The sequence below is a fragment of the Acinonyx jubatus genome, chromosome B1 (genome assembly GCF_027475565.1).
Source record: "Acinonyx jubatus isolate Ajub_Pintada_27869175 chromosome B1, VMU_Ajub_asm_v1.0, whole genome shotgun sequence".
NCBI lineage: Eukaryota > Metazoa > Chordata > Mammalia > Carnivora > Felidae > Acinonyx > Acinonyx jubatus.
Window position 1 is genome coordinate 13809560 of NC_069382.1, and position 19823 is coordinate 13829382.

Sequence of the window (19823 nt, forward strand, 5' to 3'; positions counted from 1 at the left end):
GTGCTAATACCATACTGTCTTGATGATTACAGCTTCGTAATCTAGCTTGAAGTCCAGAATTGTGATGCCTCCAGTTTTGGTTTTCCTTTTCAACATTACTTTGGCCATTCAGGATCTTTTTTGGTTCCATACAAATTTTAGAATTGTTTGTTCTAGCTCTGTGAAGAATGCTGGTGTTATTTTGATAGGGATTACAGTGACTATGTAGATTGCTTTGGATAGTATCTACATTTTAACGATATTTCTTCTTCCATGAGCATGGAATGTTTTTCCAGTTCTTTGTGTCTTCCATTTCTTTCATAAACTTTCTGTAGTTTTCAGGGTATAGATCTTTTACCTCTTTGGTAATTTGGTTTATTCCTTGGTATTTTATGGTCATAGTGCAGTTGTAAATGGGATCTGTTCCTTGATTTATTTCTCTTTCTGCTGCTTCATTATGGGTGTATAGAAATGCAACCAATTTCTGTACGTTGATTTTATATCCTGTGACTTTGCTGAATTCATGGATCAGTTCAGGCAGTTTTTTGGTGGAGTCCTTTGGGTTTTCCATGTAGAGTATCGTTTCATCTGCGAAGAGTGGAAGTTTGACTTCCTCCTTGCCAGTTTGGATGCCTTTTATTTCTTTTTGTTGTCTGATTGCTAAGGCCAGGACTTCTAACACTATGTTGAGTATCAGTGGTGCGAGTGGACATCCCTGTTATGTTCCTGACCTTAGAGGGAAAGCTTTCAGTTTTTCCCCATTGAGGATGATATTAGCTGTGGGTCTTTCGTATATGGACTTTATGATCTTGAAGTATGGTCCTTCTATCCTTACTTTCTTGCAGGTTTTTATCAAGAAATGATGCTGTATTTTGTCAGATGCTTTTTCCGCATCTATTGAGAGGATCATGTGGTTCTTATCCTTTTATCAGTGTGATGTACCTCATTAATTGATTTGTGGATTTTGATAAATCCCATTTGATCATGGTGAATAATTCTTTTCCTGTATTGTTGTTTCTGGTTTGCTAGTATTTTATTGAGAATTTTCGCATCCATGTTCATCAGGGAAATTGGTCTGTGGTTCTCCTTTTTAATGGGGTCTTTGTCTGGTTTTGGAATCAAGGTAATGCTGGGCCATTAGTATATTTAAAAAATTTTTTTTGAGAACTGTCTATTCAGATCCTTTCTCTTTGTTTTAAATTCTTTATCATTTTATTTTATTATCTCTTTATTAATTATCATTTTATTATTGAGTGATAAGAGTTCCTTGTGTAGTCTTGACACAAATCCTTTATCCAACAAATGACTTACAAATATCCTCTCTCATTCTATGGGTTTCTTTTCACTTTTTAAAAACTAATTAGTTAATTAATTTTTGATAGAGGGCAGGCGCAAGTGAGTGAGGGGCAGAGAGAGAGGGAGAATGGGAGAGAGAGAGGGAACCCTATGCTGACATCATGGAGCCCAATGTGGGGCTCAAGCTGACCTGACATGGGGCTCAAACTCATAAACCATGAGATCATGACCTGAGTCAAAGTCAGATGCTTAACGGACTGAGCCACTCGGGTGCCCCTTCACTTTCTTGATGGTTTTGTTTGAAGTACAAAATTTTTAATTTTGATAAAAGTCCAGATTGTCTGTTTCTTTCTTTTATTGCTTCTGCTGTTGATGTCATACCTAAGAAGGCTTTGCCTAGCCAAACATCACAAAGATTTATGCCTGTGTTTTCTTCTGAGTGTTTTACAGTTTAGTCTTATTTTTAGGTCTCCAGTCCACTTGGATTGTTCTTTATGTGTGATGTCAGGAGTGTGTCCAACTTCATTTTCTTGTATTGTGGGTGTGTGATTGTCCCCAGTACCACTTATTGAAAACACGGTCTTTCCCCAGTGAATTATCTTGGCACCGTTTCTAAAAATCAGTTTGCCGTAAGTGTGATTGTTTATATTTCTGGACTCCAAATTCTGTTCCATTAATCTGTATGTCTGTATTTATGCCAGCACCACACTACTGTGATGACTGTAGCTTTGTAGTTATTTTGGAATCAGAACATGTGCATCATCCAACTTTGTTTTTCTTTTGTAGGATGGTTTGTCTTATTCGTGGTCCCTTGCATTTCCGTATTTCTGCAAAAAAAAAAAAAAAAGGCAGCTAGTCTGTAGGTCGGTTGAGGGGTGGGGTGGGTATTGTCATCTTCACAGTTTTAACTCTTCTTATCCATGGATTTGGGATATCTTCCCATTTATTTAGGTCTTCATTAACCTCTTTAAAAAATGTTTTCTAGTTTTCACAGCCCAAATTTGCACTTCTTTGATTAATTTTATTCTTTTTGATGCTATTGTAAATAGAAATATTTTCTTAATTTCATTTTCAGATTTATCTTGCAATCCTACAACCTTACTGAACTGGTTTATTGGGTCTAATAGTGTTTTCGTGGATTCCTTAGAATGTCCTGTACATAAGATCATATCTTCTGCAAATAGAGTCGGTTTTACTTCTTCCTTTCCAGTTCCTTTTAACTTCTTTTTCTTGCCTCTTCATCCTGGCCTGAACCTGCAATACAATATTGAAAGAAATGGTGAGAACAGACAAAATTCTGTTCTTTGTCGTGTATGTGATCTTGTAGGGAAGCTTCCAGTCTTTCACTATTACATATGATTTTTGCTGTAGTTGTTGTAGTTGCCTTCTGTTAAGTTGAGGAAAATCCTTTTCCTAGTTTGTTGAGTGTTTTATCATAGAGACTGTTGGATTTAACCAGTGCTTTTCTTCTGCATCTATTGAGATGACATGTGTTTTTTGTCCTTTATTCTCTTCATACGGTTTACTGATTTCAGATGTCAGACCAGCTTCTCATTCCTGAGATAAATCCCACTTGGTCATGGTGTATAATCCTTTTTCTATGATATTAGATTCAGTTTTCTAGTATTTTGTTGAGACCCATTTTTACATCTGTATTCGTCGTTTTCTTCTGATCACCTTGTCTAGTTTCAACATTAGGGTAATTCTGGCCTCAGGGAATGAGTTAAGAAGCGTTCCCTCCTCATCTACCATTTGAGAAGAATTGGCATGAATTCTTTATATGTTTGGTAGAATTTGGCAGTGAAGCCCTCTGAGTTTGGACTTGGTGGGAAGTTTTTTGTTTACTAATTCAATCTCTTGTTCTAAGTCTACTCAGAATTTTGTTACAATACCACTTTGAGTAGTTGGCGTCTTTCTGGAATGTGCTCACTTTATCTAGTTTATCCAACTTGTTGGCAGACGGTTGTTTCTAGTAACCTTTATCATTCATTTTATATCTCTAAAGTTGATAGTGATGTTCCCTCTTTTGCTCCTGATTTCAGTAATTTGAACTTTCTTTCCATTTTTCTTGGTCAGTCTAGCTAAAGGTTTTTACTTTTTTGAATCTTTTCAAAGAATCGACTTTTGGTTTCCTTGATCTTCTCTAATATTTCTCTATTCACCGTTTTGTGAATTTCTACTCTGGTGTTTATTATTTCCTTCCTTCTGATTGCCTTAGGTGTACTCTTTACTCTTTTTTCCATTTTCTTCAGGTGGAAGGTTAGGTTATAGATTTGAGATCTTTCTTCTGTTTTAACACAGGCACTTAACGCTGTAAATTTCTTGCTGAGCACTGCTGTAAGCAGCATCTTACAAACTTCAGTATGTTTTAATTTTCATTCAGCTCTTAAATATTTTCTCATTTTCCTTGTGACTCCTTTGACTCATTGGTTATTTAGGAGTGTGTTGATTTTCACATCTTTGTTATTTCTTATTGTTTCCTTCTGTTATTGATTTTTAATTTCCTTACAGTGTGGTCACAGAATATATTTTGTAGCACTTCAGTCCTTTTAAGTCTGTTGAAGTTTGTTTCATGGCCTAGCATGTTCTGCCATTCCTGGAGAATGTGCCATGTGCACTTGAGAAGAATGTGTATTCCGCTCTTGCTGGGTGAGTTTTCTATAGGTGTTTGTTAGGTCTCGTTTGTTCACAGTGTTATTATATGCATACATATGCCTTCTTATTACACTTTTTATCGTATCCTAATCTCACTTTAACTTGTTTCTTTTGTGGAGGGGAGTGATGGAGAGATTTATAGCAGAGCGTACAGATCTGATATGAATTTTCCAGTGACTTTTCACAAAGCAAGCACACCTGTGTGGCTCCCACCCGCATCAAGGTATAGTGCATTATCAGCACCCCAGCGCCCTCCCTGGTGCCCCCGTCCTAGTCATTACCACGCTCCCCTAAAGGTAATCTCTACTCTGACGTCTGTCTCTGAACTTTACATAATGGAATCTTTCGGTATATGTTATGTTATGTCTGGCATCTCGTGCTCACCATTATGTCTGTGAGAGTCATCTATGTTATTTTGTGTGATTGTAGCTCATTCGTGCTCACTGTTGTGCAATATTTCATTGTGTAATTTTATCACAGTTTATTTATCCATTCTGCTATCGATGGACATTTGAGTTTCTGATTTGGAGGCTACTAGGATTCGTGCTGCTCTTACCATCTTGTACATGTCTTTATCTTTCATTTTAGCCATTGTGGTAAGTGTATAGTACTCTCATGTTTTTCCATTTCCCTGATTATAATATTTAATGGCCAAATGGATGTCCTTTTTTGTGAAACATCTGTCCAAGATTTCGCCCATTTTTCTGTGGGATTCTCTCTCTTTTTTTTCAGTAGGTTGGTAGCCGTTCTTCATTTTAGATTTGAGTGTTTTGTCAAATATGTCTATTGCAAATATCTTTGCCCATTCTGTGGCTTGCCTTTTCATTTTCTTAATGTTGCCTTTTGGTGAATAGAAGTACTCAGGTTTAACGCAGTCTTTTTTATCAGTTGTTCCCTGTCTGCTTAGCGCTTTCCTTTGCTATTTAAGAACTATTTGCCCACCCCAGGGTCATGAAGATGGTTTCCTGTCTTGTCTTATAAAAGCTTTATTGGTTTACCTTTCACATTTAGATCTGCAGTTCATCTGAAATTAATTTTTTTGTAAGGTATGAGGTAGGGATTGAGATTTCTTTTTATCCACGTGGTAGCCCATTGGCCCAGCACCATTTGTTGAAAAGACTTTCTTTCCCAGCCGCATTGCATTTTCATCTTTGTCATAATCCACTGACCTGAACATGTGGGAGTCTGTTCTTAGATATTCTGTTGTATTCCATTGGCTTAGTTGTCTACCTTTGTAGAAAATACTCTACTTTTTTCAAAGCGAAAGCTTTCAGTAATTTGTCGTGTAGAATGATTTTTCTGAGGCTCTGTGTAGATAATCACTATCGGATTAAAGAAGTTTCTTGCTCTTTCTAGTTTGCTAAGACTTTTTATTATGCATGGATATTGAGTTTTCTCAAACATTTTTACTGTCTACTTAACTCTTAAATTGATTACAGAGTTGTTCTCTTTTATTCTCTTAGTGTGCTAGATTGTACATTGATTAACTTCTGAATGTTAAACCACGCTTGGATTGCTGGAATAAAACAGACTTCATCGCGATGTATTTTATATGTGTTTTTATATATGTTGCTGGTTTTGATTTCTTGATTTTGTGTTTGGGTTAATTTTCATTTATGTTCATGAGAGAGGTTAGTCTTTAATTTCCTTTTTTTTGTAATGTCGGGTTTTTTTTTACTTCGAGGTTTACCAGCCTTCCTAATGTAAATTAGAAAGTATTCCTTTTTCACTTCCTGCGGAAGGTTTTGTAAGGTGGGTATCATACCTTCCATAAGTCATTGGGAGAATTCCCAAGAGAATTCACCAGCCCAGCCTATAATTTTCTTTGTGAGAAGCAGCCTTTCACAACCAAGGCTATGCAAGAAGTAAACATTTACCAAAAAAAATATTTTCGATGACTATTTGCTTATTTCTCCCGAGGATGGCACATAACTCACACCATTCTAGATGTCACGTTTTGTTTTGCTTTAACATAATGGATGCTAGAGGGCACAAGGGCTTAACTCTAATGGAATCCCAGTTGAAAAGGGCCGGTGGACCATTTTTTATTATAGATTCCATTTCTTTATTAGATACAGAACTATTCAAGGGGCGCCTGGGTGGCTCAGTCGGTTAAGCGTCCAACTTCAGCTCAGGTCATGATCTCATGGTTCATGAATTTGAGCCCCGCGTCGGGCTCTGTGCTGACAATTTGGAGTCTGTTTGGGATTCTCTCTCTCTCTCCCTCTCTCTCTGCCCCTCCCTGACTCACGCTTGCTTTCTTTCTCAAAGTAAATAAATAAACTTAAAAAAAAAAGATACAGGACTATTGCAGCTTTCTATACTTGTATTCATTTCAGTAAGTGTTAGTTTCTACAGGATTTGTCTATTTTACCTAAATTATCAAAATTTTAGCAAAGTTATCCAAGGGTCCCTCTTACTTTTCACGTATACAAGGACTTTGCTATGTTTCTGTTTTATTTCTCACATTGGCAAATTTGTACCATTTCTGCTTTTTTTCTCCCTCTTGCTAGGGACTTGTCAAATGTTTTATTTTATTCAAAGAAACATCTTTTGGCCTTGTTGATTCTTTTTCTCTATTTATACATGTGTTTTCTATTTTATTAGTCCTGCTCTTTTCTTTATTATGTCTTTGCTTCTGCCTTCATTAGGCTTAATTTGCTGCACTTTTTCTTTTTTTAACTTCTTGAGATAGGTAATTGTTCACCCATCTTCTTTTCCAATTTCTGCATTTAGGGCTTAAAAATTCTTTTTGAGCACAGCTTTGTCTGCTTTTCACGAGTTTGATAATATGATATTATCAAAATATCATTGAATTTAAAATAGTTCTTAATTTTCATTGTAATTTCTGTTTTGATCTGTGAGGGGTTTTTTTTAGAAGTATATTTACTTAATTCCTAAACTGGGGTTTTCTAGTTATCTTTTTGTTATTGATTTCTTCTAGCTGTATTTCACTGTTTTCAGAGAACAGAGAGCATACTATTCAATCATACAGAATATTGAAATTTCCTTTATGCCTTAGTATATGGTCAGTTTGGGTAAAAGTTCTGTGTGTTCTTAAGAGAACATATTCTACAGCCCAAGCTTGTCAATTTTTGCCTTTCACATCTTCTTCAAATTTTTCACTTTGCTTATTTTACCAGTTATTGAGAGAGATATTAAAATCCTCCAACTTATGATCGTAGATGTCTGTTTCTCCTTTTAGTTTGTTAGTCTTTGCTTTCTGACTTCTGTGTTTATGTTCACAGATGAATATAAATTTAGCGTCGTGTTGTATCTTTCTGTTCAGCTGGCCCTTTCATTGTTATAAAATAGCCCTCTTTATCTGTACTAATACCCCTTGTTTTAAAATCTGTTTCGTCTGGTATTGATAAAGCTGTGTCCACCCTTTTTCGATTAGTGTTTTCACGGTTTATCTTTTTCCATCTTTTTACTTTCAATCTTTCTGAATTCTTAGATTTAAAGTGTTTCACTTGCAAGCAGTATATAGTTGCTTTTGGTTTATTATCCAGTCTTATAATCCTTACCTTTTAATTGAAATATTTCGTTCATTTACATTTAATGCTATTAGTGATATATTTGGGTTTGAACATATTATCTTACTCTTTTTTTTTTTAAGGAAAGGAAAATTTCATTTCCCCTTCTATGAGATCATTAGTAATACAGTCTTTTATTTTTTGCTGTATCCCTAGTGATTACAGCATGCATCCTTGCCTTCTTAAGAGAAGCTACCTTAAATTAATGCTTTTACTTTTTCCCACACAGTACAAGAATTTTAAAAGACTTGAACTCCATTTATGCCCTTTCCTCCTTCTGCGAAATTATTGGTCATGCGTTTTAGTTCTGTATATTTTATTTTATTTTATTTTAAAAAAAAATTTTTTTCCAACATTTATTTATTTTGGGGACAGAGAGAGACAGAGCATGAACGGGGGAGGGGCAGAGAGAGAGGGAGACACAGAATCGGAAACAGGCTCCAGGCTCTGAGCCATCAGCCCAGAGCCTGACGCGGGGCTCGAACTCCCGGACCGCGAGATCGTGACCTGGCTGAAGTCGGCCGCTTAACCGACTGCGCCACCCAGGCGCCCCAGTTCTGTATATTTTAACGTATATCCCACAAGATACTATAGTTCTATTGCCAGTCAATATTCATTTAGATTTCCCCACATCTTTACCCTTCCTGGTGTATTTCATTTCTTTCTGCATTAGGGCACTCCCATTTGGGTCATTTTCCTTCTGCTTGAAAAACTCCCTTTAGGATTTCTTTTAGTGCACATCTGTCAGTGTCTTTATTTCCACTTGAAAAGGAATTTTTTTTTCCCCTGCATATTCAGAATTCTAGGTGGGCAGTTAATTCTCTGAACGCATTACAGATACCATTTTGTTGTCATCTGGCTTCCACTGATTCTGTTGAGCTGCTGGAGAACAATCAATCCTTAAAAAGGAATACATCTTTTTTTTTTTCACTGCTCATAAGATTTTCTCTCTTCCTTTGCTTTTCAGCAGTTCCACTCTGATGTGCTAATGTGGATTTGTGTTTACACTAGTGAGATTCTCCACCATTTCGTCAGTTTTCTTGAACACATTAACTGTAAAAACTTAAATTCCTTCTCTAAATAATGGCAGTGTATGGACCACCTGTAGGTTGCCTCTTTCATCTTATCCGTTGTTGTTCTTGGTTTCCAGTGGATGCTGGATATTATGTATGAAGAATTGTGGAGGCTCTGGCTGATATTTTCCTCCAGAGAGGATTTAGTATTCTTCCGGAAGGCAGATTACAACATGGGCAGATCACCTGAGTCACTTGGAGGACCTGAAGTCCAATTTTTCTCTCCCTAGGACCGTGAAGAAACGGAAGTACCTGCCTACTGTTTTAGCCTCCCTGCAGCTGGGCTTTGCTTAGTTTCCCACTTCTTGCTGTCGGATCTGCAGCTGAGGAGTGGGAAACACCGCAGCAAGAACATCGTGCGGAATACTGGACTCCCCTTTCCGTTCGTTTCCCTGGGCCCCAGTGTGCTGGCTGCCTCGGGGGCCTTCTCAGTTTTCATCTTCACGTTCTACCGACAGTGCCGCTGTTCTGCACAGCCACAATTTTAGCCTGTGTGCCTCAACCGCTAGAACTGATACACGTCCCTGAGGGGAAAGGGTGGCAGTGACGTCGTTTCACCTGCCTGCATTTCTCCTCTCCCCGGGGTCTCGGCCTCCAGTCCCGATTGCCTGTGTCGCTCTCGGTTGCTTTAAAAACGCCGGAGGTTGGTTTGTTGCCTTTTGTTTTATTTCCATCAGCTTTCGTATTTGTTCTCGGCAGGAGAATTGGGTCTGGTGCCACCTTCTTTTCCACAACCGGAAGCTTCAGTCCCCATCTGGTGAGTTTTTGAATCATTTCTCACAACATGTGATGTTAACTGCCGTCCGTACACCTTCTGTTCTCCAGGATGCCGTGTCAGCCCTCCTTGCAAGAACATCAGCTGAGCTGTTGGCTGTGGAACAAGAATTAGCACAGGAGGAGGAGGAAGAAGAAGAACCAGGGCAGGAAGAAGAGGAAAGGGGTCCAGATGGAGACTGGTAAAAACCCTGGCTTCCTTTTGCTATTCGGGAATGCAAAGAGGGTGTGTGTATCACAGGGAAACCTTTATGGGTTCAGATATTACCCTGGAATTATGGAAAGTGGTGCCGTGTTAGGCTGCTACCACTGAAGGAAGGACCCTCTTTGGTCATTAGAGAGTTGAAGAAGGTAACAGCAAAATTTTGGGCCGCGTCAGTGTTAACACAGGAAGGACTTTCTTTGTTCCTGCCTCCGTACGTTCTGACACTCTTTCCTGGGCTTTTAAAAATTCTTGGTCTTAGCTACCTGTTTTGAGGGGCGCCCGGGTGGCTTAGTCAGTTGAGCGTCTGACTCTTGATCTTGGCTCAGGTCATGATCCCAAGGTCCTTGGATTGAGCCCCGTGTCAGGCTCAGCACTAAGCGTGGAGCCTGCTTGGGATTCCCTCTCTCTCCCTCTGCCCCACTCTCCTGCTCTCTCTCGCTCTAAAATCATCATCATCATCATCTACCTGTTTCGAAAGGTGTGGTAGTCTATTGTCAATTCGTAAATAAATTTAAAAACTTACTTTCTTTTTCTTGAAATTACCAGAAGTACCTCTGTACCATTTAGGTTCAGGTAAAGCAAAGCACATATCTGAGTACTCATTTTCTACTTGTTCACCTCTGCCTTCTTTTTCTGTTTCCACCTAATTATCCATACCCCGTCCTTTGAAAAAAGAAAAAAAGTTATTTATAGATTTTGTCCAGAATCACATATGTATAAAGAACTGCCTTTCCTGGTTTGCATTGTTTTCTCTAAAAACAAATTTTAATGAATGCATCCGTTTTTAAAGTATAGATGTAAAATTATTTGGATTAATTTTAATGTATATATAGTTGCTTACACTGTTGTGTTTGATTGAACTCCTGTTAACACATATGCACATACATAGATAGCATGCGATTGTGTGTGTGTGCATGTGTGTATAAAACTTGTTACAAACGAAGACTGACAAGATATGTCGTAAATAACAAAATCTTGGACATTTGGAAGGAACAGCTCACTACGGTTAGGCAAAAAGGTACAGATATACATTGTTCTTGTCAGGAGCCTTTTACAGTGATTACCAGTCAGAGTACTGCAAAAAATAAATAAATACGAGAGTGATTATAAGGCCCATCATGATATATTTTTAAACACTAAACCTTTGTGTGTGTAAAACACAGTTTGTTTCACATACATTTCCAAAAATACACTCGATTTGTAGCAGAAAGGAATTTATAGCTCATGGAATCCTTTGTTAGCTTCCCTGTGCTCATCTCATGACTAGGCAGTTAATAACAGGCGTGTGCCCATCTGCCAAGAGTCTCACCAATCACAATTACAGCCCACCCTTCAGTTATCAGTGGAGAAAATGTTACTGTCCTAAGGACATGAAACTCAACAGACCATGAGATATTCTAAGCCACGCTGGTACCCAGGCTTTCCTGTCGATGCAGTTTATTCAGAACGTAAACCCGTATGTACATTCTGGGGCCCCGCTTGTAATACCACCCAAGCCCATGCTATGGCTTTGGTTAGAGACAAGATCACATGGCCTTAAGATTCCTGTTATTTCAGGTGTAAAACTAACCTTGACGCAGGGTTTTTACCCCTGCTAGACTGTAAGCACAGTTGTTTTTTATAAAGTTTTTTTTTATAAAGATTTTATTTTTAAGAAATGTCTACAACCAGGGTGGGGCTCAAACTTGTAACCCGGAGATACAGAGTTGCACAATGCGCCGAGCCCGCCAGGTACCCCGACGATGGATATTTTCAGTGCTTATGTCTTTATTCGCTTTTAGCGAAGTCACTCCATTCTGCTGGAGGATTAATTTTATAACAAGTAAACAACTGAAATCAAGTTACATTAAAGTGAATGTCAGTGCTTTTAAATGGCGGGGCTCAATGTTGTACGTGATTTTCAGAATATTTCTAATTTAACGCCTAAGAATTCGGTCCGATTCCATTAATGTAACTTTGTAGTACCCAATTATGGTGATTTTGCTGCATATTGCTGGAGGGTCGGTTGCTGATTTCATTTTGCGTGTAGCAGTTCGAGCCGGGGAGATGGCTTGAATCATTAACGTGAGTCTCATTCCTTGTGGGAGAGCAGTGTCCGCCCCAGGTGGCCCTGCTCACGCGTGCACCTGCCGGACCCAAGTTGTGTGTGGTTCTGCTCCGTCTCACCATAGGTTGACAATGCTGCGGGAGGCCTCTGATGAAATCGCGTCTGAAGAAGAGGCCGACGTGAAGTTGCCCGAGGGCGGTCGCCGTGCAGGAGACCTGTGCTCGCGCCCCCGCGTGCCCGAGGCGGAGGAGGACGTGGGCAGGAGAGAGGACGGCGGTGCTGAAGAGCGCGGCAGCCGGCCGCCCGGCGGGCCATCCACCCTGGTGAGCACTTTCAGCCACACTCCCCACCGGCCTGACCTCTGGCAGCAGCGCGCAGGCTAAGTCTGTCTCCTCGGGTGTAAATCCATACCAAAATCTGTGCCATAGCTGCTCACGGCAGGCGTTTGTGAAAGGAGGCTTTAAGATGTTCATATGGGCCCCAGTATTCATTCGTGACTTCAGTTTTATGTAAGAAGATGAACAGTGCTGTTTAGAGCTGTGTAAGTGGTCTGGGAGGATTTATTAAAAGCGTTTCCGGAATTTCCCGGCTGACACCAGGACGACCACTGAATTGCGTCACGTTTCGTAAATGTTGTGAGTGGACACGTTCAAGTCCGTCTCGGTGACGTGGTGCTCTGACCGGAATCTGCTCTGGAACGTGGCAGGTCGCTCAGTGTAGGGATGGGTGCTGGTTACGGGAGGGACGTGTTGGTAGAGAGCGCATCCCCAGAGGCAGGAAATCATTTTCAGGCTTGGAGGATGCTTGGGATGTCGATGATGGAGTCTACAAAACTCCAGCCCTTTGTTCCTGAGGAAATAGTATTTTGCCCTGACCCAAGACTTCCTCCGATAAAGCAGCAAACCAGCACGAGGCAGCTTTTGAATCCTTTTATGCACGTGAGATCAACAATAAACGTCTGCCTGTGCCTGTAGAGTTAGTGCCCTGAGAAACTTCTGTTTTTACTTAAATTTTATTTTTTATTACATTTCCAGAGGTACAGCGAAAATCCAAACACAGCTTCACAGCAGTTGCTATTTCCGTGTATGCATAACTGCGTATTCTGTGTAAACCTATGACTTTGTAGGATATTTTCATTTTCTTACATGTGATTACTTGTATCGTTGTTCTGAAAAAACAACCACCACAAAAACCAGAGATCAGCATGTTGTACGGTATTTCGTGTTGAAGTACTCCTAAGCAAGATTCTCTACAGAGCCACATTTACCCTGTGGAAATTGAAGGCTTCCTTGTGTAGGTCAGATGTGTTGGGGGGCACCTCCATTTATGGGTGACACCGTCCTGCTCACTGCAGGTCGGTCACTTCCCACTCGGCAGAAAACCATCTCCTGGGGTCCCGTCGGGAGGAACGCCAAGCCTGTCTCTCAGAAGCGGCCCTAGTGCCGGATGAGGCTCTGTTGGGAGATCAGCTGTTGCCTTTGTAGCTGGGCGAAAGGAGCAGAAATGTGTCCTCATCCATCCGCGCCTGACAGAGGTCTGACTTCCGTTCTAGGTTGATAAAGAGACAAACACGGATGAGGCCGGCGACACCAGTGTGGCAGTTCGCCCCAAAGACCGCAGCGGCCTGAGCACTCGGCAGCGCCCCTTTGTCCGCAGCAGCGTGATCGTGCGCTCCCAGACCTTCTCCCCGGGGGAGCGGAACCAGTATATCTGCAGGGTAAGGGGGACACTGCCCCCCCGCCCCCGCCAGTGGGTGGCCCACCGACCACCAGGGAAAGTCACCGGAGGTCTTCCGATTCCGCCTACCAACACGGATGGGTAGAAATGCCCCGAAATATACATGAAATACCACACCCTCATGGGTCTTTCAGTTTGGGTTGTTTTTTTACCTTTTCTTAAATTTCATGTCTCATTAACTCTAAGCCATTTATTTGGCAAATCAGTGAATTAAGGACCTGGCTGCTGAACATATTTGTACTTCAGTGTGTATTTAGAAGCTTCAAATGACCTGAGACTTAAATATTTCTGCCGCATATCATACATGCCTCAAACCATGTTAATCCTGCAGAACCAAAATTAGGTTTTAGAACAAAAATCATCTTTTAATAATGCCTCTAGACACTGAGTCCCATCCCTCCCTGCCTCTGTAGACAATATGGCGGGCCTTGCATCGGTTTGCCAAGTTCTACTTCCAGAAGAAGTCATGAGTGATAGTAATAGATTAATATTATATTATTAAATATTATTAAATTATATAGTATTAAATCATGTTGTTTATTATTAAATTATTATAGTATTAAATGTATTAATATTATATTATTAAATATAATATTTATTATTAAATATTATAAATAATATTATATTATTACATGGGTTAGAAAATACCCTCAAAATTCTAAACTTATTCAGTGCAGCAAATATTTTTATTAACCGTCTGCTGGTAAGCATGTTTCTAGACACTTGACTGGACTTCCTCTGTGCACAGAAGAGGCCCAGAGCCCTGCCCTCGCACAGCTTACACCCCTGTGTGTTGAGGCACAGTTACCGTGAACAAGTTGTGAAGTGTCTTAGGTGGGGACCGATTCTCTGGAAAACAGTAGAGCAAGTGAAGGGGGTTTGGCAATGGTGAAAACGAGGGTCTCAAGTTTAAAAGTAGGGTCCGAAGCAGGTGAAAGAGTGAGTACAGGCTGTCTGGGTCAAGAACATTCTAGGTTGTTCTAAACTGTGACTGAAATCTGGCCTGGAACTCTGTATCTTATACAGACCCTACTTTTGAAAGCTGAATATTGCAAATTAGCTAAAAATACAAGAGATACTTTTATTTCAAAGTCTGTATGATTATCTTAATGCATGAGTTCTGATGACTGCCCCCAAATGGCAGCTGTTGAAATTATACGTAAGAGAACTTAGTTGTTTAAGGTTTAAGGAAAGCACAGAAGGGAGAAGAACTTGTTTAGCGAGGATTTTCTTAAAGAAACAAACTCCTGTAATCACTAACCTGCTTTATCTGGTAAGCTTCTCAGTTCTAAACCGCTAGCACGCTGTTTTGCAGTGATTTTCTTTCTTTTCTTTTCTCTCTTTTTTTTTATATCCTTTGTTGCCAGTTGAATCGAAGTGACAGTGACAGCTCAACCCTGGCTAAAAAATCACTGTTTGTGAGAAACTCCACCGAACGGCGCAGTCTGAGGGTCAAAAGGGTATGTATTCCTTTCGCAACATCTCACTGTCTCCGACCAACCCAGAACCACAGATCGTGAAGCAAAAGTACCAGAACTCCTGAGCGTCATTGCTGCACGCTCTTGGGCTACTGAATGAGGCCACCGTACTTCCAGAGAGACACAGATGTCGTGTTAGTTACGGAGATGGAGGGAGGGTGCCCCGGAGAGCGGCCACTCAGTGCTGATTTGGATCCTGTGCTCATTAAGCCAGGAAATTCACTCTGCGGTATCCATGGAGAAGGGGCTTGCCGAATGGTTGATGGCTGCTAGGTCCCCACCCCACATCTGGCTCTGGAGCAGTTGTGGGAGTAGTGTAACACCCAGTACCTTTTTGGAAGGACCGATGTTCTGGTACAGGAGTGCACGGTTTTAGCAACTTGCTTGAAAACAGATATTTCGGGAAGGTTAAGGTTAACGTGGGTGGGAAAGCTCCAGCTGACCTGGGGACGTCGGGCTCTGGACTGGCCTTAAAGGATGAGTGTGAGAGAATGTTTAGATACGTTAAAAGGTTGGACTGTTCGGGGTACTTCAACAGTTCCCGCTTACTTAGAGCTGAAATACTGATGGAGAGTTATTTTCCTGCTAATAATTTGTTTAGTAATTTATTAAGCCATCGTATTGCAGCTTAGATGTGTCGTTTAAGTGAGGACGAAGCATCGTGTGTGCTGAGCGAGGCAGACATGGCCGCAGGAGTTTCCAGTCTACAGAAGGCATCCAGGGAGCACACAGGGCTGGGAAAGGTGCCTGGGTGAGAGAGAAAGGACTGAGCTCATCTGGTTGTGGGAATCTAAAAGGCTTGATGGGGGAGGTCTGTGGCCTTGACCCCTGTCTGAAATTTTAAAAGAAGATAGTAGCTCTGTGGGAGGTGGGGAGGAGGGATACCTGTGTGGTCTTCCCAGTGCAGTAACGTCGCGTTTGCAGCATGAAAACTGGGATGACAGGAGTAGTTACACCATGGAAATCAGCAAATTCTTACACACCCAGGCTGCTGCTGCTTTTTTTTTTCTGAGAGAGAGAGAGAGAGAGAGAGAGACGGTGCACCTGCACAAGCATGAGAAGGGCAGAGAGAGAAGGAGACAGAGGATCCCAAGCAGGCTGCGTGCTGCCAGCCTGGAGCCTGATGTGGGGCTCGATCCCACGACCCTAGGATCATGACCTGAGCCGAAATCCACAGTTGGATGCTCACCTGATTGAGCTACCCAGGCGCCCCCGACTGGTGCTTTTTTCTGCACCCGTGCCCCCACCCAGAGCTGCTTGTTAAACATCAGCCAGCGCAACACCGCACGCGTACACATAACCACTAGGAAGGATTTCTTATTCTGAAAAAAAGTAATACGGCCAAAGCACGTGTGTGTCTAGGTGATTCTGCTGTGTAATAAGTTTGTTAGAGCAGAGACCAAATACAGGGGACCTAATAAGAAGATTATAGAATGTTCGAGAACGTTACAGCAATACGTGTGGGACGAGGAGGAGGGGGTACAAGCTATGCAGCCCTGAAACAAGAAGAGGGACAGCAGGCCTCCCTCTGCCATCTGTCATGAGCACCCCTGTCGTCCAGATCTTCAAGCCCGAGTACTTCTCAAATTTGAGTCCCTCCTCTCTCGCATCAAAGAGTACCAGTTTTTACTCTTATTTTCCATTCCCACTGCCAGTGGTCTGGACAAAAAATACCCTCCTCGTTCCCCTCTGCTTATGCAACCTTCCCAGCCTCTTCTGACTTCCTTTTGTCAAGTAGGCGTGACCAGCTGTGAGTGGTCTCTCCCTTCCTGTGGCGCAGAAGGCGCTACCTCACTGCTCACGGCTGGACGTCTTCAAGGTCAAGGACTGGGTTTTCTCTCCCTGGTGTGTGGCCCACAGCCAACCCCCCACCCCTACCCAGCAGACATTTATTCACACGTATTCAATCATTATTTCTTGGCAAATGGGTAAGATTGGCCCCAGGAAGAGCACCAGTGACTCGCTGGTGAAAGTGCCTGTTAGACAGTGGGAACTCGAGGAAGGGGTTGGGGTTTGAGCATATCGATGGGGGAGGCGCTCAGACTCTCAGCCGCGCCGAGCAGCTGCATTCTGGCTGGCGCTTCCAGAAACGAGGGCCCGAGGAGTGAGCAGTGGGGTGCCGCCGTGTGTCCTGAGCTGGAGGGAGCGTAAGTTTCTTGTGTTTGTTTTGCACAGAGGGCAGGCGCCGGGTGGTAAAACGGTCAGGCTAAGTGAGGCTTGTGCTACGGCAACAACTGCACAAAGCCTCTGCGGTCTGAACCAACACAGGTTCGTTTCTTACTCAGCTGCTTGTTCATTGCCGGCTGGCTAAATGCTCTGCTCATTTTGTCTTCCCTCGGGACCCGAGCCGACGAGGCCTCCGCCCCCGAATCTTTGCCGTCCCTCTAGCCGGGGACGGAAATGTCCACACGTCACACCGGCCTCGAAAGGCTGCCGCCTGGCGGTGCCTGGCACCGCCACTCACCTCTCCTCGGCCGCTGGCGCCTCCCTTCCCGGAGCACGGAGACGTGCCAGAAGGGACGAGGAGCCGGACGGCCACCACCAGCCACCATAATGAGGGTGTTGTGCTTTTCTGTCTTCTGACCCTGCAGACGGTGTGCCAGCCCGTCCTGAGAAGAACGGCGCAGGAACGGCCCGTGCGCACATCCCTCGACCTAGAACTGGACCTTCAGGCGTCTCTCACCCGGCAGAGCCGCCTCAACGACGAGCTGCAGGCCCTGAGGGGCCTGAGGCAGAAGCTGGAGGCGCTGAAAGCTCAGGGGGAGACTGACCTTCCACCGGGCGTGCTGGAGGACGAGCGCTTCCAGAAGCTCCTGAAACAAGCTGAGAAGCAGGTACCGGTCTCCGAGTCCCCGCTGGCCCCGAGGGGTGTGCAGAGATGGGTGCTAAAGCCTGTCCCGTGGAAGGTCCCCAGCTTACCCTCGCTTTGACAAAGTCTGCAGGTGCTTTTCCTGGAACCCGGAACTCTTTTTTCCCCTTGGCGTAGGCCTATTTTTTTTTTTTTTTTTGACCTAGGATATTGCTAAGAGAGCAGCACTGCCACCCCCCCGGGTAGACAGCAGGTCCCCCGACCACTCCGCCCCCACCCCTCCGGCCACCTGCTGGCCGGGAGCATGGCCGCGAGGGGGAAGTGGCCATCCCGTTCCTGCTCCGCGGTTCTCACGGTCTCAACACGAGACTGGGCAAAGAAACTCAGTGGAACTTTTCACATCGGTGACAGATTTCATCTGAATCTTCTGAGTAGCCCTTTAGGACTCATTAACCACCTCAACTGTTAACGCCTTGTCAATTTGAAGGCTTCAGAATTTTCACAGTCTTTCTTCCCTTCAAAAAAGATCGCACGTCCCATATTGGCATTTTTGCCTCTCACCCCACAGGTAACCGTACAAAATAAGATCCGATCACCGATTAAAAACTAGGGTATTGTTAAGGGAGTATTTCTATTGTCCTGCCACCTACCTGCAACCAAATTTTTTTGGAGCCTGCTTTGTTGGTTTATTCTCTGAAGTTTAGAATTCGTATTTGGGCATAAGAGAGTGTGTCCGCAGCCGTGTGTAACGTACAAACAGAACTTCCCACGTAGCCACAATATTACAAGAGCCAAAACATTAGTCTCTTTCAATCACATTTGATGGAAACCCGAAATAGATTAGAAACTTTCTTAAACTAATAGAAATTCTTGTCCATAGTATAAACTTCCCCTTTTTTGGCCCCTCGTTGTTATTTGGTCACTAATGTGTGATACTATGGAGAAACTGAGTCATTTAATTGACTAGCACTACTAATCCTGGATGGAACTCAGAAAGTTAATGAGTTTTAGGGATCAAACTGATCCCAATATTTTTTTAAGGAAAGTCCAAGCAACAAAACATATCACACATCTGTATTATGTCCCAACCGACAGACAGAAACCTGGGCATACAGTAGAACGTCGTTAAGTGTCTGTTCAGTGGGGAGTTGAATTATACACCCTACGTTTGGTACTTTAGAGACTACCAGGGTGATTGGACGCTGTCATGCCCTCCTAGGGCTTGCGGTTTGGTAAAGGCAATGAGCCAGATAGACCAGGTCCTCAAGAGAAATCACTTTCTAGCGAGGTCGGGAGAGGTTTCATGGAGGAAGTGGCAAAGTGGTCTTGAAGGTGAGTAGTGGGACTCCATCCACAGCGGTGGGGAGGCCAGCAGGCACGGGAACCCGCAGTAGTCAATGTCCGGGGTAGCTCATGACGGTGAAGGGAGAGCCCAGAGCCTGGCTGTCCCTTTGCCTAATGGAAAATTGCGTTAAAAGCCGAAGTCACCAACTCTTACATTTGTCACCTTGATAATAATAACCATTGCTTTTATTCTCTTGAGTCTTTCGATTCACCATTAGCAATCATTTCAAAGTCTTGGTTAACACTGACCAACTTTAATACCATGGAGAAGCATCACAGACCTTTGACCCCTAAAGGTCAAAGGCTTTCAAAGCTGGATTAGAGTTTTACAACTAGAGATTTAAACAGAGCCTTGCATCTTTAGAGGTTTTTGTTGTTTGTTTTTGATTTGCCACAGTCTGAAGTTCTAGATCCTTGGGCAGCAATAATTATAAAAACTATGGGACTTTGTGCACTTCATGTCATATTGCTAAATTCATCCATGAATCGCTTGGACAATTATTCTGGTTTGTTTCAACTGCTTTCTAATCTCCAGTGTGTAGAGAAAAGTTCAGTACAGCTAACGTTGGTTATTTGAAAAAAACTAAAAGAAAGAAACAAAAATAGACAAAGCTCTGGCAAGATCCACGAAGAGAAGATACACATAAAGACAACTGTAAAAGGAAAGAGGGATAGAATTACAGGTAAATTTGAGATATAAAAGATAATGAATAATATCAAAGATAAAGGCCCACAATTTGGACAAATATCTAGGAAAATATAACATATTAAAACTGATGGAAAGGGGGAAAAAAGATTAAAAACCCTATACCTCTTTAAGAAATGAAAGCAGTGATTAAAAATCTATCCACAATGAAGACATAGGTTTAGATGTTCTGTAGGCAAGTTCC

General features: G+C 42.4%; 1 protein-coding gene across 3 annotated transcripts in view; it reads left to right on the plus strand.

Annotated features, from left to right (window-relative positions):
• The window catches only part of WWC2 (WW and C2 domain containing 2), a 208901-nt gene that overhangs the window by 167573 nt on the left and 21505 nt on the right, over nt 1-19823 (plus strand). For all 3 annotated transcript variants that reach the window (XM_053216267.1, XM_027077072.2, XM_027077073.2), the window contains 5 exons: nt 9365-9495; nt 11690-11888; nt 13118-13282; nt 14670-14762; nt 17372-17614. In XM_053216267.1, the coding sequence (XP_053072242.1) occupies nt 9365-9495; nt 11690-11888; nt 13118-13282; nt 14670-14762; nt 17372-17614 (831 nt within the window). The remainder of the gene's footprint in view (nt 1-9364; nt 9496-11689; nt 11889-13117; nt 13283-14669; nt 14763-17371; nt 17615-19823) is intronic.